At 54.7% G+C, this 22,717-nt stretch overlaps 9 protein-coding genes and 1 non-coding gene across 10 annotated transcripts; 6 read left to right on the forward strand and 4 right to left on the reverse strand.

Annotated features, from left to right (window-relative positions):
* Positions 1 to 249: 249 nt before the first annotated feature.
* BDW47DRAFT_128632 (ferric reductase family protein) lies at positions 250 to 2,268 on the forward strand (the record flags this gene model as incomplete). The annotated part of the gene is made up of 1 exon (XM_024816876.1): positions 250 to 2,268. The coding sequence occupies one exon, from the start codon at positions 250 to 252 to the stop codon at positions 2,266 to 2,268; it is 2,019 nt and encodes a 672-aa protein (XP_024668959.1).
* Positions 2,269 to 2,440: 172 nt separating this feature from the next.
* BDW47DRAFT_128633 (glycoside hydrolase family 92 protein) lies at positions 2,441 to 5,011 on the reverse strand (the record flags this gene model as incomplete). The annotated part of the gene is made up of 5 exons (XM_024816877.1): positions 2,441 to 3,020; positions 3,124 to 3,777; positions 3,825 to 4,639; positions 4,688 to 4,830; positions 4,879 to 5,011. 5 exons carry the CDS (start codon positions 5,009 to 5,011, stop codon positions 2,441 to 2,443), a joined length of 2,325 nt encoding a protein of 774 aa, XP_024668960.1.
* A 271-nt stretch (positions 5,012 to 5,282) lies between these two features.
* BDW47DRAFT_70466 (PHD finger protein) lies at positions 5,283 to 6,516 on the reverse strand. Its single transcript, XM_024819645.1, has 2 exons — positions 6,304 to 6,516; positions 5,283 to 6,245 (listed from the first exon to the last, which is right to left on the reverse strand). The coding sequence occupies exons 1-2, from the start codon at positions 6,449 to 6,451 to the stop codon at positions 5,554 to 5,556; spliced, it is 840 nt and encodes a 279-aa protein (XP_024668961.1). The 5' UTR covers positions 6,452 to 6,516; the 3' UTR covers positions 5,283 to 5,553.
* A 225-nt stretch (positions 6,517 to 6,741) lies between these two features.
* On the forward strand, positions 6,742 to 9,507 carry BDW47DRAFT_111341 (Zn(II)2Cys6 transcription factor domain-containing protein). The gene is made up of 5 exons (XM_024813930.1): positions 6,742 to 6,988; positions 7,055 to 7,219; positions 7,280 to 7,749; positions 7,803 to 8,267; positions 8,324 to 9,507. The coding sequence occupies exons 1-5, from the start codon at positions 6,932 to 6,934 to the stop codon at positions 9,234 to 9,236; spliced, it is 2,070 nt and encodes a 689-aa protein (XP_024668962.1). The 5' UTR covers positions 6,742 to 6,931; the 3' UTR covers positions 9,237 to 9,507.
* A 371-nt stretch (positions 9,508 to 9,878) lies between these two features.
* Positions 9,879 to 13,550, forward strand: BDW47DRAFT_133963 (calcium transporting ATPase; the record flags this gene model as incomplete). The annotated part of the gene is made up of 7 exons (XM_024817978.1): positions 9,879 to 10,582; positions 10,649 to 11,079; positions 11,129 to 11,271; positions 11,317 to 12,204; positions 12,260 to 12,660; positions 12,729 to 12,868; positions 12,923 to 13,550. The coding sequence occupies exons 1-7, from the start codon at positions 9,908 to 9,910 to the stop codon at positions 13,548 to 13,550; spliced, it is 3,306 nt and encodes a 1,101-aa protein (XP_024668963.1). The 5' UTR covers positions 9,879 to 9,907.
* Positions 13,551 to 14,076: 526 nt separating this feature from the next.
* BDW47DRAFT_70506 (uncharacterized protein) lies at positions 14,077 to 15,591 on the reverse strand. The gene is made up of 2 exons (XM_024819647.1): positions 14,355 to 15,591; positions 14,077 to 14,307 (listed from the first exon to the last, which is right to left on the reverse strand). Exon 1 carries the CDS (start codon positions 15,388 to 15,390, stop codon positions 14,407 to 14,409), a length of 984 nt encoding a protein of 327 aa, XP_024668964.1. The 5' UTR covers positions 15,391 to 15,591; the 3' UTR covers positions 14,077 to 14,307; positions 14,355 to 14,406.
* Positions 15,592 to 17,315, forward strand: BDW47DRAFT_70500 (uncharacterized protein). Its single transcript, XM_024819646.1, has 4 exons — positions 15,592 to 16,123; positions 16,175 to 16,602; positions 16,653 to 16,822; positions 16,882 to 17,315. The coding sequence occupies exons 1-4, from the start codon at positions 15,793 to 15,795 to the stop codon at positions 17,198 to 17,200; spliced, it is 1,248 nt and encodes a 415-aa protein (XP_024668965.1). The 5' UTR covers positions 15,592 to 15,792; the 3' UTR covers positions 17,201 to 17,315.
* A 475-nt stretch (positions 17,316 to 17,790) lies between these two features.
* On the forward strand, positions 17,791 to 19,667 carry BDW47DRAFT_111346 (alpha/beta-hydrolase). The gene is made up of 3 exons (XM_024813931.1): positions 17,791 to 17,920; positions 17,977 to 18,447; positions 18,506 to 19,667. Exons 1-3 carry the CDS (start codon positions 17,801 to 17,803, stop codon positions 19,589 to 19,591), a joined length of 1,677 nt encoding a protein of 558 aa, XP_024668966.1. The 5' UTR covers positions 17,791 to 17,800; the 3' UTR covers positions 19,592 to 19,667.
* A 287-nt stretch (positions 19,668 to 19,954) lies between these two features.
* Positions 19,955 to 20,064, reverse strand: BDW47DRAFT_t129. The gene has a single exon. It is a non-coding gene; the product is annotated as a tRNA-Met (tRNA).
* A 1,549-nt stretch (positions 20,065 to 21,613) lies between these two features.
* BDW47DRAFT_128640 (uncharacterized protein) lies at positions 21,614 to 22,633 on the forward strand (the record flags this gene model as incomplete). The annotated part of the gene is made up of 2 exons (XM_024816878.1): positions 21,614 to 21,805; positions 21,863 to 22,633. The coding sequence occupies 2 exons, from the start codon at positions 21,614 to 21,616 to the stop codon at positions 22,631 to 22,633; spliced, it is 963 nt and encodes a 320-aa protein (XP_024668967.1).
* Between the last annotated feature and the right edge of the window lie 84 nt (positions 22,634 to 22,717).

Consider the following 22,717-nt stretch of genomic DNA (forward strand, 5'->3'; position numbering starts at 1 on the left):
TCCTCCCATCAAACTGGATCCATCCGATATTTTTCCATCAATAATCAGATCAATACTTCTCCAATGATTTCCCGTGAATAAAATCCAACATGCCATGCAGCCAGATACTTGGCACGCTTGAGCACATTTCTTGCTTGGCATCTCCACCGTATCCACAGTCCTTGAGATTAATCCATGAGATTAAATACACCCGGTCTCCCTCTTCCTCATTCTTTCATTCTTCATTTGTTTGATCAAAGTATATAATAAATGATTCGCCGTCACGAACACATCCCCGAGTCTGGTCCCGGTGTCGAACAACACTGGGGCTACTTCAGTCGCCAGTTGCCCTGTACCGATGATCCGGGGAAATGCGCCTATCTCGACACCGTCTACCACAGTCATGACCTGTCCATGCTCTACAGCGCGATTCTCTGGGCGGTCATTCTAGGGATCGTGTTGCTGTGCTTTATAGCGCGCTACTGCAACCCTGTCTCCCGCCAAATATCACACCATGTCGACCACGAGAAACAACTCCCAACCCAATCCACCCTCTACCGCATCAAATCCACCCTCAACGCCCTCTACCACCGCTATCTCCTCCCCGAGTCAGCCCTACCGCGCATCTTCGGCCCCACCACCCGCTTCAACGTCCTCCTCCTAACCATCCTCATCATCTACCTCACAATCTTCACCTTCGTCGGCATCGTCTACCAAACATGGACCTCCCCGACGGGCCCCAACCAACCAGACACAATCCGCATCGGCTTCGGCCCCTGGGCAGACCGCATCGGCGTGCTCGCCTACGCCCTCACCCCTCTCTCTGTCCTCCTCTGCACGCGTGAATCCATCCTCTCCCTCCTCACGGGCATCCCCTACCACCACTTCAACTTTCTCCACCGCTGGCTCGGTTGGATTATCTACATCCAGTCGGTCCTGCATACGCTGGGCTGGACCCTCGTCGAGGGCGAACTGTACCAGCCGCAGCCGACGACCTGGAACGAGTTCGTGCGCCAGCGCTACATCATCTGGGGTATAGTCGCCATGATCTTTTTGTCCTTTATGGTGTTCGGCAGTCTGCAGTGTGTTATTCGCCGGACCGGGTATGAGTTCTTTCGCAAGTCGCATTATGTGCTTGCTATGCTGTATGTGGGTGCCTGCTGGGGACATTGGGATAAGCTGGCTTGCTGGATGATTGCTTCGCTGGCTGTGTGGGGTACGGATCGTGGGTTGAGGCTGCTCCGGACAATAGTACTGCACTTGTCTTCCTCATCCTCCACCTCTTCCTCCCCATGGAGACTCCAGATCCCCAACGCACAGCTCACCCTCTTCACCACAAGTACCGCAGAGCAACCAGCAAGCCACCACGAAAAAGAAGACGACAAAGAAAGAGGAGACCAACAAGAATCAGTCGTCAGAATCGACTTCCACCACCCCCACTCAGGCTGGGAAATCGGCCAGCACTTCTACCTCTGCTTCCCCGACCTCTCCATCTGGCAATCTCACCCCATGACGCCGGCTTCAGTGCCCGACACCGCATCGGGTGTCGCAACTCAATCACATACGTATCTCATCCGTGCCAAAACGGGCATCACCCGTGCCCTGGCATCCAACCTCACCCCCAAGTCAGAGGCTAATACAACACCCGTCATCCTCTCCGGCCCCTACGGCCACGCCATAACAGACGACGACCTCCACTGCACAGACGACATCAACATCTTCTGCGCGGCGGGCGGCACGGGTGTGACCTTTGTGCTGCCGCTGCTGCAAGCCATCGTGTTGAACAGCTGGTTTCCGGCCCGGAAGAGCATGGTTGAGTTTGTGTGGGTTGTGAGGCACCGTGCGGATGTCAGGTGGATTCAGGCGGAGCTGGATGCTCTGCGCGCTGTTGCGGAGCGGTGTGCGCATTTCCGCGTTAGGGTTTTTGTTACGAGGGATGTGGATGGTCTTTCTGGTTCTAGCTCTGACTCTGGCTTGGACTGCGATGATGGGAATGGTGCTGGGTCTGGGTCTGGTTCGGATGCGGACACTTCACCGTTACCGTTTGAAATGCGCTGCTTAAGGCCGTCTCTGGCTGAACCACCCGTACACCCTGACCTGGCGCACTACATGCAAGACTTCGTGGAAAGAACGCCGTGCGGCCCTACCCGTGTGTTCGCCAGCGGGCCAGCGGGACTGGTCTCTTCGTTGAGAGGGGCGGTCGCGCGGTGTAATGATGTGGGGAAAGTATGGCACGGCCAGGAAAGGTATAGTGTGCAGCTTGTGCATGATGATCGGTTGGAGTGGTAGATATCTTTTGATAATATGATTCGCTTTGTTGATCTACTGTATGTTGAAACTTGTACTCGATGTAGGGTGGGCTGGTGGATCAATATGGATTAAATGAACTATAGCTAATACCTGCTCAATCTATGGATATCAAGATTCTTCAGATCTACCGACATCACCTATTTAAAAAAAACTACTCATATTCACTCAGACTCGGCGGCAAATCCCCCGTCTTCGTCCCCCACGCACTCTCCTCCCCACCGACCGCCACCTCCAACACACCACCCTTCTCGAAAAAGTCATGTCCAATCCAATTCTTTGTCCACGGCTTCCCATCCCTCTTCACGCTCTGAATATAGATCTTCTTATAGCTCGGATCGAAGTTCACATTCCGGATAGTAGCCACCTTGCCCGTGATCTTATTGCGCACGCTGACTTCCTTGAAGAACGGCGCTGTGATCAGGTAAACGTCTTGTCCGTGGACAGGGTACAGGCCCATCATGCTTAGCACTGCGAAGGACCCCATTGCGCCGCCGTCGTCGTTGCCTGGGATTCCGGAGACGGAGGTGTTGAATTGCGAGGGGATGTAGGAGTGCGTCTGCTTCGCGGAGAGAGCGGGCCGTCCCGCGTAGTGGAATTGGAATGTTGTTAGGAAGGCTTGTTCGTCGCCGACGTAAAGGAGGCCGGACTCGTGCAGGAAGGTTAGGCGGGATGTGAATGAGTCCGCGCCGCCGAGGGTTTTGATTAGTGCGCCCATGTCTTGGGGGGCGTAGCTGTGGAGCATTAGCTGGTTGTGCCAGTGAAAGAAGGAGGGAAAAGAGGAGAGGGGGAGAGCGAGAAACTAACAAAGTATACAACCAACAGCTCCCTTCGTACGTCTCGTGCCCCTGAGGATTCAAGTAACACGAAGTGAACGACTCAAGCGGGCTGCAGAAGATAGGGTCCTGGTACGCCCATGACCCGTTCGCATTCCGCGGCTGGAGGAAGCCCGTAAAGTTCGTGTCTACCCCCTTGATCGCCGATTTCTGATCCTTCTTAAACAGATTCTTCCAGTTGTGCGATCGTTCTGTATACTTCTTATAATCCTCCGTGTGGCCCATGCGCTTGGCCATCTCGGCAATGCAGAAATCATTATAAGCATACTCCACCGTCCGCGACACACTGCGTGTGCGCGTACCCCGGCCCACCAAGTCGTTGTCGTGGATCGGGATATACCCAAGCGACTTCCAACTGCGCAAGCCGCCGCGACCTTCGACGTCCCAGTTCGAAGGTTCAACCTCGGCATCCTTCACCACGGCCTCGTATGCCGTGTCCCAGTCGACGTTGATGACCTTCTTGAGGTACGCCTCCGCGATCAGAACATCCGCATTCGACCCGCCTTGCGTGTTGCCCTTGCATAGCGACATGCGGCAGTCTGGAAGGTAACCCTCGTGGCGGTAGATGTCGACCAACGCGCGGATCATCAGGGATTGGGATAGCGGATCCACCAGGGTCAACAGCTGATGGACGCCGCGATAGGAGTCCCAAATGCTGCAGATATCAGCATCGAAATCTGACACACACAGGAACAAACTTACCAGTAGAAACTGTCGTAGTACGGCTCGTCACTCTTCCACAAGGGGTTCTCGCCCGTGTAGTCCTGCGGGCTGATCATCGTACGATACAGACCGCTCCAGAACACCGTCTGCAGGTCAGAGGACACACCGCTGGCGTCGACGCTGACTGGGCTTAGTTTCTCGCGCCAGGCCTTTTCTGCTGCGCCCACGGTGCCATCAAAATCAAACTCAGGCTGCTCTTTCTCCGCATTCGAGCATGCCTGCTTCTCGCTCACGAGGCTCACCCCGACACGCGCCAAGATAGGCTTCCCCTTCGCCGGCGCGTTCAGCTGGACGAATGCCCCAGCTGACCGCGACACCGCGGAACCGTCAATCTTTGTCGTTGTTTGCTTGAGTGTCGGCCCATCTTTGTCCCACGTGCCCACGTCGCGGACCTTGGCGCCTTTGAAATCCGCGCAGAAGTACGACTTGTACGTACCCGTGCCGAAGCTGGGGCTGAAGGTCCCGTTCGCGGTAAATCGGCCCGTCGACGGATCCACAGCCACCGCGCCCTGCGAGCGGGACTTCGGCAGATCCATGAGATCCACCAGGATGACCGGGTTGAGAGCGTCTGTGGCATCGTCAAAAGTGAAGCGGTAAAGAGCCGAGCGGTTGGTCACGGTCATCTCGGCCTGGAGCCCATTGTCTAGCGCGATGCTGAAATAGCCTGGGCGGGCTTTGGGGGATTTCCGATCCCACTTAATGGCTCGATCGGTCTGTTGCCATTTACAATTGTCGACCTTGTCGCCAGGACAGCTAGGGTGCACGAAAAGAGGGAAGTTCCCCATCGATGCAGACTGCATCCGTCAGCCTCCTGCTATCAATCTTTTGATTCTGGTACGCACACCACCGGTCCCTGAATCATGCATGTGGGAAAACCCAATGATGGTGGACCCGTCCGAGGCAAAGCCGCCTTGGTTCTCACTGTCGGTGTCTGCGACCGCTTTGGCCATGCCAAAAGGTAGAGTCGCACCCGCGAAGGAGTGGCCTACAAATTTAGTCTATTGTCCGGTTTATCGTCGGGAATGAAATATACCTCCATGCGCCGTCCCAATTAGAGGATCAACATAATCAAGCACATCAAATCCAGGCGCGTCGTCTTGAGCATAGACCAGGACGAACGCGTGGGCCGCTATTCCCAGCAGGGTCTTCGAAAACAAAGGCGTCATGTCCGCGAATCGTAAACAACCGATCTCGACAGTTTTCGTTCAATATGTGATACTCAGTACTCTCCCTTCATCAGGATGTTCGGGCAGTCGGCTCGTTCATATAGGTCCACCCGGGTGTCGGGAAGTGACAAGTCTTAGGCCCAGCAGTCAGGGGATCAGTCAATATTTATGCAGCCTCGGGCGAAGATTTGATCGGCCAGTGACTGTCAATCGGAATTCCTACGTTTAGACTAGAGTCCCGTGAGTAGGCGGCATTGGCCGTGTTCAGGTGGGCATGAGGATTCAACAAGTGAGGAAGCCGGGCAAGGCGATGCGTCCCACCAGGATTTATGGTTGGTGTTGTCGGGGGTGTAACACCTTTAGTAGGGTCGGATGAGTTCCGCCCCCTCTTTCTGACCGTGTCTGCATGGGTATCATTTGTTGACTTTTGTCAACATCCCAGTCAGGCGCATTCCCGGCACGTCGGGCCTAAGATTTTCCTTCTCCGTTCCTATGAATCCGCCGACGCGATCCAGCCCGGACATTGCGGGGAGATTCCGAGCTTAGAAGAATTCTGTTACGATTCGGTCCCAGGATTTTCCACTCGTATCTGGCGTGGATCGGGGTAGAATAGGTGGGATGTGCGAGATGGCGGGGTTGACGATCGGCTCCCGCGACGGGGGCTGGGCGCCAGCCGAGGATCTCAGATGGGTGACCTGGCTTCGCAGAGCAGCATTCTCCTGGCGGAGCTCGTACGCCTCCTGCTGCAGGGAAGACTGGCTCTCGAGATCCGTCATCATGGATTCTAATTTCATCAGGAGCTCGGGTCTAAAGTCCTGGTCGGCGGGAAAGCCACCATATCCAACCAGGAAATCCCGAGCCCGAAAGGCCCCCGGGGATGGAATCCCAGGAGTGCGTTCCGATTCCGGGGAGGATTGTAGGCTCCTCTGTGTTCCCGGCCACTTCATCGAGGCACTCGGGGTTCGACTAGATGGACTTGCTCCTTTGCTGAGTCCCACCCCACTGGGCGTACTGGCAGGGGAGACATTAGACGATACCTCCGGCGGGTCAAACCGCGGAGGATCTTGATCCCATTGCCTCTCTTTACAGGACGGGCAGAACAACGGGGACCCCGGAGACATGATCTCTGCCGGAAGACAGGATGCATGGTACGATCGACAGCATGTCTCGCACAACAATAGATTACCGGGCGTGCGGCATTCCGAGCAAACCATATTGTGGGGTCGTCCCGCATCTGTCAGAGTTAGCCAGATCTGATGGATTTCTTATCTACCAAACCAGCAATCACTTACGCAGCCATTCCTCATAGATGCGACCTTTGTCCCATTGCGAAAGCGACCCAGTACCGGGCATCTCCCGGCGAAATTGATCAGTCGATCGGGTCGATCTCGTCGGTCGGGTCTGACCAGCAGACAACCCATGCGGGATTGAACGAAGCATGATGACGATGGCGACCGGGGGGAACCAGACCCGTCATCAAGATCTCCCGACAACCGACGAATGCTTGAATGGCGTAAATTGTTTGAGTTGAGATAGCGAGTAGAGAGATGGCAGAAGAAAGAAATGATCGGCATGAAACCATCGGGAGAAACATTGATCCGTCCGGCCGAGACAAGGCCGCCACCAGGCCGACATCAGGCCGAACATGGCATCCATGACGAGATGCCAAGACGGGACAAATTCCTCGACTCGTGACATTCTCTACCCCAACTGGATATCACGGACATCATATTAGTTGAATCCCTCTGTTCTTCTTTCTTGAGACTACGTTAGAACCTCTCCATGTCGACTGTCTCCACCGTGATATCCCGGTGAGACCATGGTCTGCAGTAGGTCTCTCACAGGAAGAACATCCGCCACCTCTCTCTATCTCCCTCTCTCTCTCCCCGCAATCTGTAACGCCCCACCACTGTGGAAACCATGCCGGGAGTCCCCTCCAACAAGGCGTGCGAGCGGTGTAAGAAGAGACACCTGAAGGTAGTCTACGACCTCCCTTCTTGACTGTCGACCAGGCAGAGTGAACTCGGAACTGACCGGAATTAGTGTGACGAGACCCGTCCGCGGTGTCAACGCTGTATCAATGCCGGGGTGGAATGCCCGGGTTATGTTCAGACACGCAAATTCATAGACCAGGGTGCCTCGGTCCGGCGGCGTTATGCCCCGTATCGGGATCATCCCAAGTCGAATAGTGTCAAGTCGCATGATCCCGTATGTTTGATCTTCGATGTGCCCCGTGGCCGTGGAGAAGAATGATACTCATGTCCGTAGCCATCGGGTGACCACGGGTTCGCCCAAAATGAGGAACAGCACCCCATTCAGCCGCCGGAGATGGGCTTATCGGTATCGACTACTTGGGGGTCTGAAACGACACAGTCGGGACCGCCATCCCCCATGCAGAATGCGAGCTTGAACTCCGCGGTCGTACCGGAAGAGCCGGTGCTCCAACCTAGGGTTGAGGCCACTCCGAGCATCGCCAGTCCGGAGCAGCAGCAGAGCGGATCCAACCACAATGTCTCCCAGCCCTCGTCAGGGCAGACCCAAGCGGCAGAGATGACGACTTCTCTCGGTGGACCCCAGGAGATCCGACAACCCCCAAATCCCAGGCTCGGGTCTTACGAGAGCTCGTCCATACGGAGTGATCGGGAAGACTTCCAGGACATCTTCTCGGAACTCATGACCGGGACCGAACATGAACTGTCCTTTCTTATTCGGCACTACTCAGACACAGTGGGACCATGGTCAGTGTGCCCTTCTCCCCCTGACTCCCATGCCCAGTTCTAACCCAGTCCAGGCTCGACCTGGCGGACTCGGGGAATTTCTTCGCCGCGTATGTCCCCATCCGTGCGATCAATGAGCCATTCCTGCGGTACTCGATCGCTGCCCTGGCCGCCAAACACCTCGGCCGGGTGAAAGGCCAAACACTCCCGGCCACGGGGGGCTTGTTCTCAAGTCCGGCGACCATGGAGGTCTACCCCAATTCTGAGCAGGTCGACTGGACTCTCAAGGCCGCCAATTATTTCTATCTCGCCGTCACCACCATGAACGCTCATATAGTCGATCAGTACACGTTTGTCTCCAGCTCAGCCGTGTTAGAATCGCCCATCGCCATCGTCAATCGCTGGCTGACCGCGCAGACCAAGGCCACCCAGCCCCTCGAGCCCGGTGGGTTCTGGAAGATGACGGAGAACATGGTGGCGGCGGCAACCATCCTAACTATGTATCGGCTGATTGATGAATCCGCGCTGAATTGGCAATCGTGCGTTGTTCAAACACCCCAAATTCCTTCAAATTTCCAGTGCTAACCCTTCGCAGACACCTTGACGGCATCCAGACTTTGTACGACTACCTACTAGGCTTATGCAGCAACGGCTCCGAACCCGCACGATTCAGCCATGGCATCGCAGCAGCATTCTGGAACTTCTCACGTCAGGACTACCAAGCCTCCTACTACAACCGTCTCCCCTCCCACTTCGACCCCGCAAACCTACCCCTCTGGCGCGCCGCCGGCATCGCCGTCGGCCCCGACGGCAGCCTGGAGCTCCTCCCGCCCTCTGACCCCGCCTCGCACCGCGAAGACACCGCCGCCAACACGCTCACCTGGCTCCTCTGCAAAGTAGTCAACTTCCTCGCCGAGTCCAAGAAGTCCCAAATGGAGCAGTTCATGGCGCCCCTCGCCGACGAGACCTCCCCGCCCTGCCCCTCCCCGCACTCCTACCCCACAACCTCCACCTGGCTCCGCCTCTCCTTCGACCTGCAAACCTGGTTCGAGAACGTCCCTGAGACTTTCCGCCCCAGCGTCCGCCTCGAGATTCCCAAGACGAACGCCGACATGCCCTTCCCGGAGATCTTTTACGGCCTGACTACCTGCGCCTCCGCCATGCAGCAGTACCACTTCGGCCGGCTGGGCCTGTCGCTCAACCGCCCCGCCGACGCAGTCACAGGCCTTAGCACCGCCTTCGACCGTCTGCAAGGGTACCGCGAGCTGACCAAGGAAGTCGACTACCGGTGTAGAGAGATCGCGGGGATTGCACTGGCCCGGCCGGGTGGCGGAGCCCGTATATACATGATCCCGCTGCTGTTTGCCATCGGGCAGTGCTTTGAAGGCGCCCAGGAGCGCCAGATTATTGGAGATTTGCTCCGCGGTGTCGAGGCTGATATGGGCTGGGCGACTCAGGTGCAGATTGAGCGGTTGCAGGCGTTGTGGGCGCAGCGACAGCTTGTATAATTACGTACAATAATGTTTTTCTAATTGGCACTCCTCATCTATCAAGCATCGCCAGGGTCACGATCGGCTCATATCCTGATTTTAGACTCATGGACTGATCGGTAAATGCTGTCTGAGGAGAATTGATCATGTTGCTGGTTGTCTTAAATGACTATCTAGAGTCGCGTTATAGAAAGAGGCGGGTTAGGGTTAGTAACAGACTCGGCGGTTTTGTCGCTGGCCTGCATACCACTTAACAGTGCATTTTCTTTTCTTTTCTACCATCGTTGTATAATTTCTTATCGTCGATAATTTAATTTGAATCAGTTTCATTTTCTTATCATTTTTATTTTGTTTTATCTTATCTTGGTTCTCTTTGTCCGCTGATGAACCAACCCTGGACAGAGTTATGATGACACCGCCAAGCGTGGCAGTGCCCGCATCCAACCATCCAAACCCTATAGATCCCCTCAACCGCGATAGTATAGATATGGAACATGACATACTTCCAGCGACTTATCAATCCACCGATTATGGCTGAGCATTGAGAGAGAAGACCCATGATGTCACGGCATCGTGGCTGTCCATTGTAGAAAGCAGCACCCATTTAAAGACTTAACACCCATGAAACAATGTAATCAATCTCCATGCCCACCTAGCGACGGGCACTATTCTGTATAACGATCGATCAAATGGCGCCGAAAGCGACATCCAGTCCCGATTCTCCAGCCGGGGACTACGACGACGTGACTCCCTCAGAAGCCCTAAGTCCCGACCCCCAAAACGAGAACGATTTCCTCGTCGAGGACAACAAGTTCGCGTTCTCGCCCGGCCAGCTCAACAAGCTGATGAGTCCGAAGTCGCTGGCTGCTTTTCGCGCTCTAGGGGGCCTGCAGGGGCTGGCGCGCGGGTTGCAGACGGACCTTTCAGCGGGGTTATCGGTCGACGAGGATCGTCTTCTGACGTGTGTGGGGTTTGAAGATGCGCAGGCCTCTGCGCTCGACAAGCTGGATAGTCGGATGCCGCTTGTGTCGCCTGGTTTGGGGACGCCAGATGGGGGGAACGATATGGCACTGGAGAGGTTCTCGGATAGGAGGCGCGTGTTCGGGCGCAATGAGCAGATGGCGCCGAGGCCGCTGGGAGTGTGGAGGCTTTTGTGGAATGCGTATAATGATAAAATTATTATCTTGTTGACTGTTGCTGCGGTGGTGTCGCTGTCGTTGGGGATCTATGAGGCTGCTAGTGGGCAGTCTAAGGTCGACTGGGTTGAGGGGGTCGCGGTATGTGTGGCGATTTTGATCGTCGTTTCAGCTACGGCTGGGAATGATTGGCAGAAGGAGAGGCAGTTTACGAAGTTGAATAGACGGGTTGGTGTACCCTGGTGGCGTACTAATTGCTGATCAGCAAGGACCTTCTCACTGACTACGATGCAGAAATTGGACCGGGACGTGAAGATCGTTCGCTCTGGAAAGTCCATGATGGCTCATATTGCCGATATCAATGTGGGGGACGTCGTGCTTATCGAGCCAGGCGACTCTCCTCCAGCTGATGGGGTTCTGATATCATGCCACGGTATCAGATGCGATGAGTCCTCCGCCACGGGGGAGTCGGATCATATAGACAAGATGAGCGGAGACGTGGTATGGGATCATATTATGGATGGGACAGCGACAAGAGAGATGGATCCGTTCATTCTCTCTGGCACCAAGGTGCTGGAGGGTCTCGGTTCATACCTCGTTACCAACGTTGGAAAGCATTCAACTCACGGGAGAATCATGGCCTCCTTGCAGATCGAGGACGATCCAACGCCCCTGCAGGTGAAACTAGGTCGATTGGCGAGCTGGATAGGATGGCTTGGATCAGGGTTCGTACCGTCCGGCGAGCTCTATGTGCCTCTGTTGACATATCTGTAGCGCCGCGATACTGCTTTTTCTTGTCCTTCTTATTCGGTTCCTGCTCCAGCTATCAAATAATGACGCCTCGCCCAGCGTCAAGGGCCAGGAGTTCATGGATATACTCATTGTTGCCGTCACAGTCATTGTCGTGGCTATTCCCGGTATGTGGATTGCATGCCCACAGGATCCCCACTGACGTCTTCCAGAAGGACTACCCCTGGCAGTCACCCTTGCACTAGCCTTCGCCACGACGCGAATGTTGAAGGAAAACAACCTAGTGCGGGTGCTTCGTGCGTGCGAGACCATGGGAAACGCCACCGTGATATGCTCCGACAAGACGGGCACACTCACGCAGAATAAAATGACAGTTGTCGCGGGAATTTTCGGCTCCAAAGAGCAATTCAACCACCTGTTGTCGGCATCTGACCCGCAAGTACCATCCACCACCGCTTCGGGCGTTGTCGAGAGACTCCCGCCCACCGTGACGAGTTTGCTGGCGCATAGCCTGGCCCTGAACTCTACTGCGTTCGAGGAAGAGCAGAGCGGTGGCAGGGAGTTTGTCGGCAGCAAAACAGAGGTGGCTCTGCTGCACTTCGCGCGGGATTTCCTCTCCCTGCATGACTTGGCTGAGGAGCGCGCAAATGCCCATATCGAGCTGGTCTTTCCTTTTGAGTCTACCCGGAAGGTTATGGGCGTTGTGTATCGGCCTGCACCTGGCCATTATCGACTTCTTGTCAAGGGGGCATGTGAGGTTCTTCTGGATGCCTCGACAGACGTAATTTCTTCGGACCTGGTGTCCGAGAAGGATGCCATCATGGCTTGCCGACTGGATGAGAACACCCGCAACGGTATCATGGATGTCATTTCGGCGCACGCAGGGAGCTCTCTCCGCATGATCGGAGTGGCCTATCGCGATCTCCCGTGTAGTTGCCTTAAAGCGACCGATCGCCAGAGAGGCACTCCAGATCTCAAAGATTTCATTGAGGAACTGACCTGGGTGGGGGCATTGGGGATCCACGATCCACTGCGCCCCGAGGTGCCAGACGCAATCAAAACCTGCAACGCCGCTGGAATCCAGGTCAAAATGGTCACAGGTCAGACGAACTCCGTATTACCTCTAACGCTGATTACTGACTGCGAACGATCAAGGCGACAACCTCAACACCGCAGCAGCCATCGCCACCGCCTGTGGCATTCTCACAGATACTGGAATCGTCATGGAAGGGCCGGCATTTCGAAAGCTCAGCGAGGATGAAGTCGACGCCGTCGTTCCTCGTTTACAGGTCCTGGCGCGCTCATCCCCGGACGACAAGCGTATTTTGGTCACCCACCTCAAGCGTCTTGGTGAAACTGTTGCGGTGACCGGGGATGGTACCAACGACGGGCCAGCTTTGAAATCTGCAGACGTGGGATTCGCCATGGGAATGAGTGGGACGGAAGTTGCTCGTGAGGCCAGCTCGATCATCCTGCTAGATGATAACTTCAAGTCGATTGTCACTGCTGTTTCGTGGGGTCGAGCTGTGAACGATGCCGTCTCTAAGTTTCTCCAGGTGTGTTATATCCGAGGATACTTCATGAAGATATTCTGTTTCTGGCGTCATCACTGACAATCTGAAAGTTCCAAATCACAGTCAACATCACGGCGGTGCTACTCACCTTTATTACAGCAATCTACAGCAAGTCGAACAAAAGCGTCCTCAAAGCTGTGCAGCTGCTCTGGGTGAATCTCATCATGGACACCTTCGCGGCCCTGGCTCTGTGAGTCTCTAAGGGACTTACCAAGAAGAGATAGAGAAGACTAACCTCAACCAGTGCAACAGACGCCCCGACAGAAAAGATCCTCCACCGGCCACCCGTCCCCAAACACGCCCCCTTATTCTCCGTAATCATGTGGAAAATGATCATCGGCCAGTCGATCTACAAACTCACCGTCTGCTTCACCCTCTACTTCGCCGGCGATCGAATCCTCTCCTATGACACGAACGACCCGCACAAGCAACAGCAGCTCGACACCATCATCTTCAACACCTTCGTGTGGATGCAGATCTTCAACGAGCTCAACTGTCGTCGGCTAGACAACCACTTCAATGTCTTCGAAGGCGTTCATCGAAATTACCTGTTCATGGGGATCAACGTCCTCATGGTCGGGGGCCAGGTCCTCATTATCTTTGTCGGTGGCGCCGCGTTCGGCGTCACTCCCTTGGATGGTGTGCAGTGGGCGATCTGCTTTGGGTGCTCTGTGTTCTGCATTTTTTGGGCGGCGGTCTTAAAGCTAGTTCCAGACAAGTACTGTGCTGTTGTGATCGATGCTGTTGGGAAGGTTGGGGGGGGTGTCGCGCGGCTTTGGAGGACGTTGTGGTGTCGTGTTGTTGCGGGGGTAAGAAAGTCGCTGGCTCTGTTCAGGCGGCGTGGCCGTCAGATTGATGTTGAAAATACATAGGAATATAGATCTAACACTGCCGGAGATGAACTTGTGTCTTATTGTAGGTGAATGACCTAACTGGGTTATTTGACTTTATTTCATTCATTGCCAGACTTCTAATATGGCCAGCTACTTTCGCCAATTGTACCATAATGCTAGACTGTTTCGTGTTTGTTATGAACCAAAAGTCCAAGATCCGGTTGCATGCCAAATAATGGACTTGTATAAGCCAGCATGTCAACAACACACTTCATTTCGATAGTGTGACCGTATTCTCTAACTCGCGACGAGATCTAACAAGCCCATCTGATAACTGCATCCGAACTTCCTTCGGTGGTAGACTCATATCGCGCATGTAGGTGCAGCATAAACGGGTGAGTTGCAATCCACCCCATCTCGTGATGGCTCAAAATGCTGCGTCTTGAAGCTATCCGTACGCCCGCGGCATCGATAGGAGACTTGCGCACTTCAGACTAGAAAGAAGCCCGGACGTGGTGCCCCTCTTCCTTTATCTGATCCGCCTATCGGAGTTTGCCGGTTGGGGAGATCAGTGTGGGAAAGCTAGGGCCCCGGCGCTGGACTTGGCCCTGGATTCTAATGGATAGTGCGTATTAATTACGAAATCTGTCCCGCGATTTCGCTGTGATGTGGCAACCACCTTGCACTGTATTGGTGTTGGATTCGAAGCGACTGGGTTCCGTGGCTGACTTCCCAGGTAGATGGTCGAAACAAGGGCGAGACGTCCACATTTGACTTGGGTCTGTAAGTTCCCCAGCTAATCAATATTAGTCAATTTCCCCAGAGATGGTTCATGGGTCTTACTTGATAGGAATCATTGAATGTTGACTGTTGGTCCGGTATACTGCAGCCTCCCCTACTCGTCATCCTCATCCGGGTCGTACAAGTCCAGATCAAGCATAGCCTTGGGCTTCGGAGCCGGCGCAGCCGCCACCGCAGCCCGGCCGCTCGTTGCAGCTACCCCAGCATGAGCCGCGGCTTTGGCCGCCTCCTCGGCATGTCGCGTCGCCTCTCCCATCTCCGCCGCCGGCGGAACCGCCCCTGCGGTACCCAGCCCCTCCGCCTCGCGAATTAACCGTTCCACCTCCTTATCGGCATCAAAATCCGGTTTGCCTTCCCCGGACGCCAGCTGGATCTGGCCCATAAGGCCCATCCGAATGCGGTCTTCCATCGGGTACGGCAGCATATACACCTGGCGCGTCATGTTGGCCGACTCGTCCAGCCAGGACGTCGCATCCTTGGTGACGCTGGCCACCGGCGCGACGCCCTCTTCTGTCCCTGTGGCCCCCGCCCCACCGTGGCTATTCATCCCTGTCATCTCCGTGTCGGCGGGTTCCTGTGCCTGCTGGATCTGCGGTCGCGGTTTGGCCGGTGCCCCGGCCGCTGCGTCCGCCGCGGCCTGGTGGTTGTACTTGCTGATTCGTCGCGCAAAGTCCAGCAAGAGCTTGTAGTCAATCTCCCGCATGGTACGGCCGCGGGCGGGCTTCCCCGGCGCGCCACTCACGTCATCTTCGTAGTCGGAGCTGTCGTCCGAGTCGTCGTAGACGTCGCCTCCGCAGGCGGTCTGAATGTCCTTTTCATGCCGCACTACCTCCCGTACAATGTCTTTCACTTTCTCTTCTAGACTTGCTGACTCCTCGCGGAGTTTTAATATCCTTGCATAGTTTTCCTGGTGTTGTCGCAGGGTCGCGATGTCTGAGGTCAACGCGTCGTCGGCTTCGAGGAGGTTGAGCGCGGCGGCCGGTGCGCCTGCAGCGGTGGGGGAGGTCGTCAGACTACTGATGAGAGCATTGAGCCTGTTTTCTAGGTTTGACAGGGTGGACTGGAATTGCGCGTCCATGGTTGAGATGGTCAAGGGTGGGGAGAGCAGAGATGATGTCGCGAAGGAGCTCCAACGAAGCTCGGAATCCGTCCGCCCGCCAAGACTGGGTCACGTGTGTGGTGGCTTGCTGGCCAATGATGACTTTGCTCTATACTTCACTCCTGCTTGGAGACGCATGCCGTTCACCACAGGGATTATGGTACGAATAAAGGTTTCGTATAGTGGAGACGCTTGACCCGATTGTAGATTTCCTATCATTTCAACTATCAATACCGTGTATACAATGACAGGAAGATGTGAAAGAGAATATTCCACCAGGCACGTGACCTTCCTCTCCTGCCGAGGCTCCGATTTCTCCCCGCAAAACGATTGGATCACTAAACGGCTCTGCCTCAACCTCGTCTACAGCACCACATCACAATGACTTCTTATCCTCCAATTCTTCCTTCGGCACCGGTGGTGGAGTTAGGCCATAATGTTCTTCTGCAGCCTCCCTTGTCGCGCTGCGGACAGGGACCGGGTCTGGTCATGATACGTCCGGATAATCTCGTTGGATGTCAACAGAAGAACGAAACCCTAGATCCAGAACCGATCCAGAAATGGGCAGAGGAGAGCTATGTAGTAGCCCAGGTCACACTGGATTCGGAAACAAGCCGTGAGCCGGCCCAGATCCAAGATCGTATCGACAGAGCAGCACAGGCCCTCTTCGCGCTGCCACAGTGCGATCACAAGAACCACTATGGGCTCCTGGGTATGTAAGACGTTGATCAAGCTCGAGGAACCAGGACTGATGGTGCGTTAGTCTATGGTTCTCCGTCCGATTATGCACCCGGGTTCGAGGCATCACTTCGAACCATCACGGGGGCCAGTACTCAACTGGCCTCGGTAGTGTTCTTCGGCGTCTGGGACACGCCTTCGAATCTTCCTGCTCTTTTTCATATCCCTAAAGAAGGTGCTGTTGACCAACGGCCCGCTCATGGTACCATCTACTCCTATCCCGAAGCCTCATCCGCCGGCTTCATCGTGCCCGGACACGCCGATTTCAAGATTTCCACCGCAGGAGTGGCGCATTCGCGCTCTCTGACGTTCCTCAAAAAGCACATGGACGGTCCATATTTCGACCTGGAGAAAATCTGGGACGAGCACACGTTCTATGAGTTTGGCGATCGATCCGTAGAGAAGACCATGGCGACTATGGTTCAAGAGCCTTACGTCAACCATGTGCCGACCGTAAGCCTCCTCGCGCTGTACATTGATGTGGGGAAGTAACCAGCTCATAGTTGACCGGCGGAGTCGGTCGCGACCGTCTGAGTAAATTCTACCTGAACCATTTCATCTTCAATAACCCTGACGACACGGCACTGGAACTGATCAGCCGGACGGTTGGGGTGGACCGCGTGGTGGATGAGTTCATCTTCTGTCTCACCCACAACAAGCAAGTCGACTGGCTGTGAGTTCTTCCCCTGTCCAAGGTGTGGGGAGGGAATGCTAAGTCTAATGGATCAATAGCATTCCGGGAATTCCGCCCACCGGAAAGCCCCTTCGAATCCCGTTCACTTCCGTGGTAAACATCCGGGGCGACCGGCTGTACCATGAGCACATTGCATGGGACCAAGCCACGGTGCTTGTGCAGCTTGGTCTTATGCCGGACTACCTGCCATACCCCTATCCCTTGCCGGGTGGTCAAACCCCACAGCCAGGCAAACGCTTCGAATACCGCGTCCCCGCGGCCGGGGTCGACACGGCTACGAAATTGCAAAACGAGCATCTGGTGCCGTCGAATGAGATGATCGAATCGTACAAGATTCGGGAGGTAGATGATCAATGAACCCCTACCCGTAAAATCTATGGCTACGCACAGTCATTTCGCCGGGGCGGGTGGGAACGGCGTGAAAAAATGGACCCAGGGAATCATTTGATATTCCAAAACCCCTTACGCGCGTAAAGTCTATATGCAACCAAATTTATGTGATGGAAGGGTCCGAACGGAGTGGTTGGTGTCATTATTGTTCAATAGTAGCGACGTTGCATTCGGGGTGTCCGACAGCTCGCATCGTCTAATGACACCTACTAGCGATATTGACTTCGCGATAAACCCCACCTGTACAGCACACAAGAGGCTTCCAGAGCTGTCTATGCTGATCAGCGATTAAACTTTGCCAAATGCCCAGTTTTCCAGTGGCGATTGCTTAAATCCTTCAATTCTAGTGACGGTGACACCAATGAAATCACCTGGCTGCCGATATATGCGCCTCTGGTCAGTCGGTCGCAGTGTGACGTGTCATGTCAAAGAAGCTCTAGAAGCTTTACTAGTTCATCAAAATTGAAAAAGTACGGAGTACTACCAGTTCATTAAAGAGCAGTTGGTTTTCTGGGTGTTTCGGTGATTGATTCGGTGTCGTCACATACAACAGTTGAGGCCAACACAATGGGTGCCATCCGTATAGCGCTGTCGTTCTTGATCCTTCCTCTCATCTCAAGCGGCGTTGCGGCAAGCCTGCCCACCGTCAACTTGGGGTACGAGGTGCATCAAGCAATATCTTTCAATGTACTGCCTTACTACCCGGGTGACGACGGCGAGCATTCCACGCTGACCCCGTACAGGAATCCCAAGGTCTATACAATTTTAGCAACATCCGATATGCCGCACCGCCGGTTGGAGATCTACGCTTTCGGGCCCCAGAGCCCCCAGTGTCAAATCGTTCGGCCGTGCAGACGGGCGCAGAAGGCCGTGTATGTCCCCAGGCTCGGCCAATATGGTCGACCAAGATCCAGATGCCATTCCTCCAGAGCCTCCTGTCCGGCCAGCCGTTCAACCAATCCACCAATATCTCGTCGTACCCGTACACGCCGGCCCCTCTCGACCCCCGAACGACGGAGGATTGCCTCTTTCTGGATGTCGTAGTCCCCAAGCGGGTTTTTGACCGTGGGGCTGGCTCCGCCCCAGTCATTGTGTACTTTACTGGCGGGGGTTGGAGCTCCGGCGACAAAACCGATTACAACCCAACCGGCCTCATTGGGCGTAGTGAAGGTCGCGAAGGGGATGGATTCGTCTATGTAGCCCTGAACCACCGCGTGAGCTGCCCATATCACCAACATTGGTCTTGTCCGGATGCTGATCCTCTATCACCAGCTAGGCGCCTTCGGCTTCCTAGGAGGCGAGAACCTCGAGAAGGACGGCACTGCCAACGCAGCCCTCCATGACCAACGCATGGCGTTGAGATGGGTCCGCGAGCACGTTGCCCAATTCGGCGGCAACCCAGCTCGCATCACGGTCATGGGCGAATCCTCAGCGGGCAACTCCATCATCCACCAGATCACTGCCTACGGTGGCAAGCAAGGCCCTCCCGACTTCCAACGAGCCATCGTCCAAAGCCCCGCATGGTATCCTGAACCATCTCTCACCCAGAACGCAACCCTGCAGCAATTCCTAGACAACCTCAACGTCAGCACCGTCGCCGAAGCCCGCCGACTCCCATCCCAGAAGCTCATCGCCGCCAACGCCTACCAAATCGCGACCACGCCTCTCTACGGCGGCTACCCTTTCGCTCCAGTCGTCGACGGCTCCTTCGTCCCAGCCGCGCCAGCAACCCTGTTCGACCGCGGTGACTTCGCCCACAACCTCACCATCTTCTCGACGACTAACGCCCAAGACGGACTCCTCTTCACCAACCCCATCGGCGCAACCGACGCCGGCTTCACACCCGCCATTCACCAAGTGATACCCCTCCTTCCACCCTCCGTCCTGCAATACGCCGCCAACACCCTCTATCCACCCATCTACAACGGCTCCCACGAGTACACCACCCCGTTCCAGCGCACATCCGTCGCACTCGACGACATGTTCATGCAGTGCCAGAACAAGCACCTCTCCCAAACCTTCCGCAACAGCTCCTACGCTTACGTCTTCAGCGCGCCCCCCGCCCTCCACGGGCAAGACCTCGACTACATCTTCTACAACCCCCAACATCCCCAGATGCGGCTTCGGGGCCTGCCGCTGAACACGACGACAGCGCAGGCATTGCAGGACTATGTTTTGAGTTTTGTGGCGTCGGGCACGCCGCGCTCGAACTTGGGCCCTGTCATCCCGCGGTATGGCGCTGCGGAGCGTGTGTTGGATGTTGGAGGGAGTGATTTGACGATCGTGAGGGATCCGGTTGATGAGCGGCGGTGTCAGTATTGGTTGGAGCAGCCTGTTTTTTCGGGGGTGGGTTCGTAGTAGTTTGGTTCTGGGAGTCCACTTGAATCATTGGTATGTAGGATATGTCTAATTGGAGTTGGTATTTATTATTATCTTTAATATGAATTGTATATGCTTGCCTGTTCACGAATAAAATCCTGCTATAGTTTCAGTCCCTCAAGAGCTGGAAGTATATGGTTGTCACCATTCCACTGTATCTCTAGTGACAAATTTTCCAATATCTGGAGTATACAATCCCATACGATTTTATATATCAGCTCATCAGTGTTCACAGAAGCACTACACACCACTCATAAAAACAACTCATTGTGCAGGTACCATATTGACGGGTTCATTAGGCGATGTTCCCCGAAATCAATGGGAAAAAAATCAAAAAGAACGTGCCTCCAGTGGGGATCGAACCCACGACCCTGAGATTGCTCATCGAAGTTAACCTTCGACGTCATATGCTTGATATGAGACTCATGTCATAACCGCTAGACCATGGAAGCTGTAGTTATAGAATGCCAATTTCTAATGCTTTATCAACTACCTCGTTTCATGGTTGAATGTGAAGCCGTCAACAACAACCACCGCCCATCATTCACAGACTATATTACTATAAATTAATAGTGTTGATTATTGCTTTGTATTTTCACCCCTAATTTATTTGTCGTAATCTTTTATAATTAAATCCTTCATCTGCAGCCCCCAGCCAGCTGATACTGACGCACTTGATAAATATACCAGGATGAGACATCATCCTCACGGCCATATATATATCCCGACACCCGTCAACAGCATGGATTTTCTTCCGCACGAGACAACATTCAGCTACACAGTGTCATCCAACCTAAAAGAGTATTCTCATCGACGGAGTACTACCTTACCGGTACACCCAATCAACCCAGTTCCGGATTCTATTCTACCACCGACAGTAGCAGCCAAGCTAGTTCTGGGTGGCCAAGACACGCCCCCAGCTAACCTCGATACGTCTAGCTGCGGCCCCCACACAGCCCCCAAATCCAGGAACTCTCGGAGACCCAGCGAGAGAAGGTTTCACTCTGCAGGTTTTGCAAAGACCAGTCACCAGGTGTGTGGAGATGGGTCTATAGTCAGCACACTCACGGACAGCCTTGTGATGAGCCGTGGATTGGTTTACTGTCGGTCTAACGCTGGCGTTGGTGATGTCCGTGATACCCACGATGGTCATGGTCTTTATGATCGGTGACCTGGGAGCCTGGACCGACCTGGAGCCAGGAGCCTGAACCCCAGACCGGCTAGGAAACCCGCAAGGCTGACCCGATTAATCAACCGGACAAGCTTGTTGCGCCAACCCACGGATGGCTAGACGGTGGGACTGCGCACGCCTAACGAGGAATTCCACTAGGAAGATACCGCAATCGGCTAGAACCGAGATAGAGCGATTGACTGAGTATCTGTCTCCTGAAGCTGGGGATGTGCGCTCCGCCTCCGTGGCTCTTGACGGTGCTGGGAATGGTCTACTTACCCACCTGGATAGTATGAACGGTCGCTTTTTCTATTAATGAATCCCGTCAATAGTTGAATGGGAAGCATATTTGTCTAGCGCGATGCTCAATTCTATTGTCTATCTGTTGTTGAGGAGAAGGAATGCCAAGGTGACGCCCGATGTTGAAGCCAAAGTGCCACGATGCGCCGCTGAATTGCCTTCCCCTCACATTCGGGCGGAAACAGCCGTGCAAATTCGCTTCCAATTAACCTAGAGATTAAACTAGGAACTATTGGGGCTAAAGGTAGCTGACACCTATAGCAATTGATATAAATGGCCCCCATGAGGGCTGTGCAGGACATACTAGTAGAGCAGCCCTAGCTCGACTTGGCATAGATCGAGATATTTATACTCACTATTTTTCTCGCTCGCATCCGCCATCCTTCGCCCCGCTTGGTTCTTTTAGCGCTGCTCATTTCTTGGATAGCCCGACCGATAAGACGCCCAGGTCTCATCATGGCGATATATTCAGCTCTTCCCCCCTCGTTCAGTTTCCCGACGTGGGATTCACTGATTCAACCACCGTCGTGATGCGCGTCCTCTCTCTATCAACACTCTGCCTGAGCAGCTGCGCGGCAGCAGCAGCGCTACCATACCCGGGCTCTGGAAACAACAACGCCCAAATATCAACCCGCAAGCATGAACTCATGCTGCCCTGCGCAGAATGCGCCTTTGCAGATAGCGGCTGCAGTCGATCAGACCAGACATCCTCTTCATACTTGGTACGTACCTCATCGTCCGACCCCGTCAAAGACACCACTGACTAACCCTACCAACAGACCCTCAAACTCACCACCCACGACGACACCCTCTTCGCCAACGACCAGCCCATCTTCCCCCCTCCCGTCTCCATGCAATTCCACGCCACCCAGTACCAAGGTGCCGACCGCCGCTACTTTCAACACAAAGACGTCCAAGTCGCCTATGCCCTCGAGGCCCACCCCGTCTCTCCCCGACCAGGCGCTCCCCTCGGCGACATCTTCCACCTCAAGATGGACTTCCTCGACATGCACGGCCGCCCCGCCACCGACGACCTCGTCAGGATCGTCCTCCTTCAAACTGCCACCAACGGCCTAGTCATCAACGACGTCCAGCATGACAGGAATACCGAAATCGCATTTCCCGCCCGGAAAAAGGCCGCAATGTCCCTCGCTGACATCATCTCCAAAATGTACTTCAAGGGGCCCGACAGCCCTTCCGATGAACTCGCCGCGAAAGCGGCCGATGAGCACAGCAGCAGCAGCAGCAGCAGCAGCAGCAGCAGCAGCAACAGCAGCGGCTTCTACGACCACTTCGTCCACATCCCCCGTCCTGTCCTGCTGCAAGCACTGCTCGCCGTGTTCTGCGGTATCCTGGCTTGTCTGGCAGCGCTGGTCATCGAGCGGATTTGCCTGTCTGTGCGGAGGCGCTTCATTCGGCGTCGTACGCTGCCTCGTCCGATCCCGGTCCTCACGGTAGAGGGCGAGATCCTTCGGGAGGAGGAGCTTTTCTCGGAGAAGAAGTTGGTGGAGGTGGAGGTGGAGGTGGAGGAGGTGGATTCATTGACATGACATGATACTTGCATTTTTCTTTCTTTTTTCTGACGTTCAGCCTTCTTTGCAATATATCCTTCCTTTGTTTTTTTTTTTTTTTTT

Source organism: Aspergillus candidus (assembly GCF_002847045.1).
Source record: "Aspergillus candidus strain CBS 102.13 unplaced genomic scaffold BDW47scaffold_54, whole genome shotgun sequence".
NCBI lineage: Eukaryota > Fungi > Ascomycota > Eurotiomycetes > Eurotiales > Aspergillaceae > Aspergillus > Aspergillus candidus.

Coding starts and splice junctions, on each gene's coding strand:
- BDW47DRAFT_70500 (XM_024819646.1), top strand. CDS start 15,793: ATGACTTCTTATCCTCCAATTCTTCCTTCGGCACCGGTGGTGGAGTTA. Junction 16,124..16,174: donor GAACCACTATGGGCTCCTGG/GTATGTAAGACG, acceptor ATGGTGCGTTAG/TCTATGGTTCTCCGTCCGAT. Junction 16,823..16,881: donor AACAAGCAAGTCGACTGGCT/GTGAGTTCTTCC, acceptor ATGGATCAATAG/CATTCCGGGAATTCCGCCCA.
- BDW47DRAFT_70466 (XM_024819645.1), bottom strand. CDS start 6,451: ATGCTTCGTTCAATCCCGCATGGGTTGTCTGCTGGTCAGACCCGACCG. Junction 6,246..6,303: donor CATCTATGAGGAATGGCTGC/GTAAGTGATTGC, acceptor TAACTCTGACAG/ATGCGGGACGACCCCACAAT.
- BDW47DRAFT_111346 (XM_024813931.1), top strand. CDS start 17,801: ATGGGTGCCATCCGTATAGCGCTGTCGTTCTTGATCCTTCCTCTCATC. Junction 17,921..17,976: donor ATCAAGCAATATCTTTCAAT/GTACTGCCTTAC, acceptor GACCCCGTACAG/GAATCCCAAGGTCTATACAA. Junction 18,448..18,505: donor ATGTAGCCCTGAACCACCGC/GTGAGCTGCCCA, acceptor CTCTATCACCAG/CTAGGCGCCTTCGGCTTCCT.
- BDW47DRAFT_70506 (XM_024819647.1), bottom strand. CDS start 15,390: ATGGACGCGCAATTCCAGTCCACCCTGTCAAACCTAGAAAACAGGCTC.
- BDW47DRAFT_111341 (XM_024813930.1), top strand. CDS start 6,932: ATGCCGGGAGTCCCCTCCAACAAGGCGTGCGAGCGGTGTAAGAAGAGA. Junction 6,989..7,054: donor GTAAGAAGAGACACCTGAAG/GTAGTCTACGAC, acceptor GACCGGAATTAG/TGTGACGAGACCCGTCCGCG. Junction 7,220..7,279: donor GTGTCAAGTCGCATGATCCC/GTATGTTTGATC, acceptor TCATGTCCGTAG/CCATCGGGTGACCACGGGTT.